Source organism: Chanos chanos, chromosome 7 (assembly GCF_902362185.1).
Source record: "Chanos chanos chromosome 7, fChaCha1.1, whole genome shotgun sequence".
Lineage (NCBI taxonomy): Eukaryota > Metazoa > Chordata > Actinopteri > Gonorynchiformes > Chanidae > Chanos > Chanos chanos.
Genome location: NC_044501.1, coordinates 30506601 through 30512989, shown reverse-complemented (window position 1 = coordinate 30512989; position 6389 = coordinate 30506601). Strand labels below are relative to the sequence as shown.

The window sequence follows — 6389 nt, the reverse complement described above, 5'->3', positions numbered from 1 at the left end:
TTATTGGCCTTAAATATTATAGCACCATATATTTTTTTTACTGAAATGAAAAAAAAAATGGTTTTGTTGGCAACACTCGTCTTGAGTGATGTGAGGGATTATGAAATTAAGACAGTAGAAATTACCTTTAAGATGGCTTTCGTCGCAGCCTCAGGCTCAAAGATTACAGATTTGGAGCAGATTTTCAAAGATCCGCGGATTCTTCTGGAAACAGTTCAGTGCAGTGAACAAAACAGTCAACAAAACTCACAATCGAAGTTGAGCTGGCTACAGCATTAAGGATAACTTATCGATTACAAATGACTGAATTTCACTGTCTGACAACCAAAGTGCACTCTGCAAGCACACTAAAAGTAACTGTACTAAGTGGTCTGTGTGTGTTTGTGTGAGTACTACCCACCAGTATCCATCTGGCTGTCATTAGATACTCTGACACACTCACTAAACCATCTATAATTTATTTAAAACAGTCTCAGTGTTTGCAAGACTACTTTTCCTTAATTTCCATTAAAAAGCTTCACCTGTTTTGTGCTGTACCACTGCTGTTAATATGATATGCTGTATGCTGCTCAAAGTAATACTCCTCTAGGTCCAGCAAGAGAAGGGAAAACCTGAGAGGGAGAGGGAGAGGGAGAGGGAGAGGGAGAGAGAGAGGGAGAGAGAGAGAGAGAGAGAGAGAGAGAGAGAGAGAGAGAGAGAGAGAGAGAGAGAGATTAACGTCTTCTGTCAACAGCAATGCAAACAAACCTTTTCCTTTCGTCGCCTGGCCGTGTACATTTACTGAGTGGTCACTCACCGCCGTGAAAAAGAAGCAGTTAAAACGATAACGGGATGCCTCGTATCTATCCATAACAAACAAACTCGGCAGACAATTCGAAGGTTATCCCTGTCCCAGTGAGCAAAGCGACCGGTTTCATGTTCCTACAACGCAATAAACTTAAAGACTAAAACAGCTGTGATGCCGGGAGTACAGCAGATATCTAGTACTGTATCTGAAAAACTTGCCAAACGCATGACCGCATTCTCAACAGGAATAGTACATCAGGAGACTTTCGGCCTGTATAACAGATGATCCAGCGACCTCGATTCACAGGAAAAGCGCAAAGTCAAAGCACTATCGCCGGACGGAGCTGACACAGCTCACCCAGACTCGCCTCGAGCACTATAAACAATGTTACTAACGCAGACCTGCTAAGCCTCTTCCTTGAAGTCACTATGACAAACACAAAGACGAAGAAAAATATACTCACCTCTCCTTTGAGCGTTCCTTTTTTCTAATAAAAGCCATTGGTCATAGCGCCTTGTTTCAGGTACTGGCACATGGGAAGACGACGTAAACACGGAAATCCTAGAGGATAGTGAGGACCGAATAGTGGAGCGTCAAACTAGATCATTACAGTCATATCTGAACGGTGACAACATTAAGCTCGTCCCCTCTCTCTCTCGCTCGCTCTCGCTCTCGCTCTGTCTGCGCGCGCGCACTGCTGCAGTACAGGCCACTTTAACTATCGCCTATGTCAGGGACTATTTAACAGTCAGTATATGCGGACTGAAGAACTGTCAGCTGTAGCATAGCCTCAAAATTTAAGTGGAATCATTTCTTAGATGATTTTTTAAGCTTCACTGATACTGCAGGTGAATCCACAGCGTGAGACGCTTTATTTACCTGTGTGCCAGCCTTTGCTTATTTTATTAATTGTGCTGAGTATTTATTTAGCGCAGTTACCAAGTTACCAAATGAATTGCAATACACAATTTATAATTACTGGAATAAAATTTCAGTTCAGTCTTTCAGTTGTCTTACATCAAACTGCTTTTTCGCAAGTCTGCGAAATTTAAGTACTGCTGCTATTCTCCTGTATATTTGCTTTCATCTTTGTCTGCTGCTGATGAGATAAACGTTGTTTCGAAGTACTTTTGAGAAGTTCTCCGCAAACAGTGTACCACCATGCGATATAGTTGCTTTACGGCACCCGCTCACGTATTGCGTTGCTACGCATGTGCCACAAAGCAAAAACTTCACAGAGCACCGCCTTCTCTCAGTTGTTGCAACTACTAGATCTCGTCAAATGAAAGGCAGAGTCAAAACATTGGTGCAAGTCCCCAATTGAAACCACTGTCCACTCTTTCATACCAGTCTGCAGTATGAAAAGAACAATGATATTCATTTTAAGTCTGTTCGCCTTATGCCAAATTGGCTTTACTGCACCATTCGTAGAGCGAGTGAAAAGAAACGACTCACCAATAATCGGTAAGTTTCCTCTGTTGCAAAATTAATAGGAAATATCTTAAGCGACGTAAGGATGGGTGGTATTTTATAGTTTGGGGCCGCAAGTGTCAGATTCCCTTGATTTCTAAAACACACCAGTTTACTTTCATAGGTGTTTAATCAACGGAAGTAATTTGTTTATTAATTTTTACGATAACCAGGTGTTCTCGCGCAGGAGCTATTCAACTCTTCAAATTCCTACATTGCCGCATCCTACGTCAAATACCTGGAATCTGGGGGAGCTCGTGTGGTACCTATTTTGTAAGATGAACAGTTCTGATTGTTTAGCGTGTATATGCCATTTTTCTTCAAGCACTCTATACAAAAGTTACCCCTTTTGTCAAAACAGAATTTGTAATCGGACCCAGGGGAAAAAAACATGGCTAAGCGTATTTGATGTATGTGTATATGTGTGACTACTTTTTGCCTAGTCACTTGTGCGTGCGTCTTTCCAACAGGTGACCCTCCACAATAGCCGGGTGACCTACTGCCTTGTTTAGACTTAATCTCATTCCTTCACAGTGTCTTTTACCAATCAATGATGTGTTTAGTTGTTTGTTGACCTGCTGCTATTCCTTTTCATTAGGATCAACAAATCCGAAGAAGAATACACCCAACTCTTCAAATCCATTAATGGGTAAGTCAACACATGTTGTTTATTCACCTTGTCTGACAAGTTAAAAAAAATGTCACTCGTGACTTGCAGTTTTTAATCCGGGCTGTTGTCTGTCACTACAGAGTCCTCTTTCCCGGTGGTGGCGTTAGCATTGAAACGTCTGGCTACGCAAAAGCAGCTAGAATTTTCTACAAACTGGCACTAGAGGTCAGTACCTTTGCCTTTAATTGGACTCACGTGAGCTGCAGGCGTTTGAAGAGACGAAGATAAATGAGGACCTACTAAAATATCTTTCTAAATGATTTCTGTCATTGCATTTAGCCAATGTGATGTCTGAATGAGATCATTAACTGCTGAAAAACCGCGCTTTTTGTCATATGATCATGTCAGAATGATGTCCTATGAAAGAGAAGTGAAATAACACATGACTCGTGCTTGTGCAACCGTTTTTATGTAATAAGACGTATTTGTTCCAGGTCGAAATGCTTGTCAGGCATTTCACGTCAGTTATTAATCTTTGATCTTTTGCTATAGTTTTATGACATGTAACTCACCTTTGTGCCTGTGTGACCCTCAAGTAAAGATAATTCACACTGTCAAATTTAAGGGTCAGTTGAGTTGCTTATCTGTTCAGAATTGCTTACAGGGACAGAATATTATATATATATATTTTTTGTTTGTTTGTTTGCATAGTATGTGAGGTGGAGATCGAAATTTTCCTCTGAGTATTTTTTCTGATATCTGTGGACAGGCTAACACCCAAGGTGATTATTTCCCTGTTTGGGGGACATGTTTGGGCTTTGAGCTGCTGACATATCTGACCAGTGGAGAAAATCTTTTGTCTCACACTAACACCAGTGGGGTTGCACTGCCACTGGTCTTCACCAAAGGTGAGTGCAGGGTCAAGCCAGAGCTCTATACCATGAAAATTGTTTCTAATTATAACCGAGCCAAGGTCAAAACTAGTGAGAATTTATTACTAGGCCATTAAAGTTACTGCTATTATTGCTACGACAATTACCACCTCAGTTACTACTGCAACTAAATACACAATTGTAAAAATGTCATTGTCCAGCAAGTTTTATACTTGTGAAGTTGCCGTATAGAAGTACTAGTAAGACTGTTCACATCTATGTATATCTTCTCGCGACATATTGCATGAAATTATTAGAACAATCGGCTCAGCATTCCCACAAACCTTTGACTGAACTTCACCGATGTCTTGTCATTTTCCTATGACCCTTGTTTTAGAAACTAGAGAGGGCAGGTTGTTCAAAGGCTTCCCTGAAGATCTGATGACATCATTGACATCTGAGCCAATCACAGAAAACTCTCACCAGTGGAGTCTCACTGTAGAGGTGCAATGTGGATTAGGATTATGGTTCTGATACTGCCACAAATGGTTATGATACAGCTATAAATGTACTCTGACTGCTAGTAATACAATTGTTATTACTTTAACTGCTATTGCTGAAGCTTAGAAATACAATAACACATTGTTAATGCTTCTGCAACCATGACAACAACATACGATGAAGCCAGAGGGCCCTGTTGTTGTTTACCCTCACTTTTTTGTTTTAGAGCTTTAATAACAACAAGGATCTAAACAAATTCTACCGTGTCCTAAGCACCAACACCGATGGCAAAGTGGATTTTGTGTCCACAGTAGAGGGTGAGAGAAATTAAAAAATGAATTACCGTAATTTAGATCAGTTCATTCCATTTCAGTTCTGGAATGTTTATCTATTTGACAGTGATTCCAATTTAAGACATACGTGTGTGTGTGTGCGCGCGTTTGTGTGTGTGTATGTAGGATATAATTACCCAGTTTATGCCACTCAGTGGCATCCGGAGAAAAATGCCTTTGAGTGGACTCGTCCTTACGTCCCTCACTCTCCTGCCGCCATCAAGACCACATTCTACATGGCGGACTTCTTCGTCAACGAAGGTGAGGAATAAGACACGCAAAACTGTAAGTCTACCTGTGACCTTGACCCTAGCAACGGCAATGAGAGTTTTGAGTAGACACCCATATAATATTCTTTTCTCGTCCCCAACAGCGAAAAAAAGTTTCCATGCTTTCGCCAGCAAGGAAGAAGAAGTGAAATCTCTGATTTACAACTACAACCCGGAGTACACGGGCGCCAAGTCCGCTTTCGAGCAGATCTACGTTTTTTAACTAAAATGTAACATTGTGATGATTCCAACGGAACTCGATTAGGCGACGATTTGCTGGACGGTACGGTTTCACGTACCTCATTTTTTTTTGCTGAGCTATCATTTTATCTACGACAAATTTGTCCTGGATTTTATTTTAACAGACACATGCCAGGATCAAAATTTGTCCCGAGTTTTTATTTCTCGTGTGTTTGCACTACATGAAGTATAGCATTCATCAAGATACATCTCTATCCAAATGATTTCTCCAGTATACAAACTGTCTTAATGTCTCCTGACAAAACAGGAGACCCACTCAGTGCATGAATGTTTTTAAACTACAAATACACACTCACTGGCCACTGTATTAGAAATTTGGCGGGATATTTTTGGGTGGTGATCCACCCTGAGCCCGACAGTGACGCTAACATGTAAAAACTCCACCCCACGCCACTGTGTCTGATACACTCGCACCAATGTGACACCCACTACCATGGCAGTGACATTGCTGTGTTGAGAATTTTCCACCGTTCGGATGACATGCAGTCAACAGAAAACCTACAGTCTGTCATCGCAAACCTATACGGTGTACCTTTAGTATAGATATACCTCACAAAATGGCCAGAGAGTGTAAGTCTAAGGTCAGTCTTTTCTAATAAAGTGGCCAGTGAGTTAATATAGTCAGTATAAAGACACGAGCGCTGGAAGAAAATAAGAATGTCTTTACCTGCTGTGGTTCAGGACTTCTCTGTCTTTGATTTACTTAAAGAAACTGATGTTAATTATGAAATTATGTGTGTGTGTGTGTGTGTGTTAAATTTGTGCCAACTTTAATTCAGTACAATCAATATTATTTTAGTCAATCTTGTTATGACCAGAATGGATGAATATTGCACTAAAATAACTTGAAATTAAGCATCTATTTGAAGAAAAATGTCACTTGCTCAGAAAAAAAAGCGATGACATAATTAGCACTGGCTTCTAGTTTTAATTTACGTGACATTTTTCTCATGTTCTGTTTTTAGCTTGTTTTTGGTTGTGCTTTTAACTGTGCCAAATAAAAGCAACCAAGAACATGTACTGAGTTTTTTTTTCCGGACAATTATGATGTGAGAATAAAGTGTACTTTGATCATGATTGATAGTGTGTAGTTTACTGAGTAGCAGATGGTGGCTTTGCGATGCTGGGTTATTTAACTGTCAGTCTGTGTGCATTTTCCCTGTTTGTGAGTATCTCCGAATATCTTCAAGTCTTTATTACACTGTAAAATACTTACATAACATTAATTAAGCCCTTCAGAGCAAATCTGTCTTCTGCACCAACATGAGGAATATTAACAAATCTCAC

At 40.3% G+C, this 6389-nt stretch overlaps 2 protein-coding genes across 4 annotated transcripts in view; one reads left to right on the top strand and one right to left on the bottom strand.

The window, feature by feature from the left end:
• The window catches only part of nsmaf (neutral sphingomyelinase (N-SMase) activation associated factor), a 12835-nt gene extending 11528 nt beyond the window's left edge, over nt 1–1307 (bottom strand). For both annotated transcript variants that reach the window (XM_030779883.1, XM_030779884.1), the window contains exons 1-3: nt 1251–1307; nt 522–611; nt 126–204 (exon numbers count right to left, since the gene is read on the bottom strand). In XM_030779883.1, the coding sequence (XP_030635743.1) occupies nt 126–204; nt 522–611; nt 1251–1288 (207 nt within the window). In that variant the 5' untranslated portion in view covers nt 1289–1307. The remainder of the gene's footprint in view (nt 1–125; nt 205–521; nt 612–1250) is intronic.
• A 780-nt stretch (nt 1308–2087) lies between these two features.
• ggh (gamma-glutamyl hydrolase (conjugase, folylpolygammaglutamyl hydrolase)) lies at nt 2088–6128 on the top strand. 2 transcript variants are annotated; one of them, XM_030780271.1, is made up of 9 exons: nt 2088–2251; nt 2431–2530; nt 2856–2906; nt 3008–3092; nt 3637–3775; nt 4137–4243; nt 4467–4557; nt 4699–4833; nt 4946–6128. In XM_030780271.1, exons 1-9 carry the CDS (start codon nt 2146–2148, stop codon nt 5062–5064), a joined length of 933 nt encoding a protein of 310 aa, XP_030636131.1. In that variant the 5' UTR covers nt 2088–2145; the 3' UTR covers nt 5065–6128. The 2 variants fall into 2 exon arrangements, with proteins under 2 accessions (XP_030636131.1, XP_030636132.1); XM_030780272.1 differs by having other exon boundaries at nt 4699–4857; nt 4946–4986.
• Nucleotides 6129–6389: the final 261 nt, after the last annotated feature.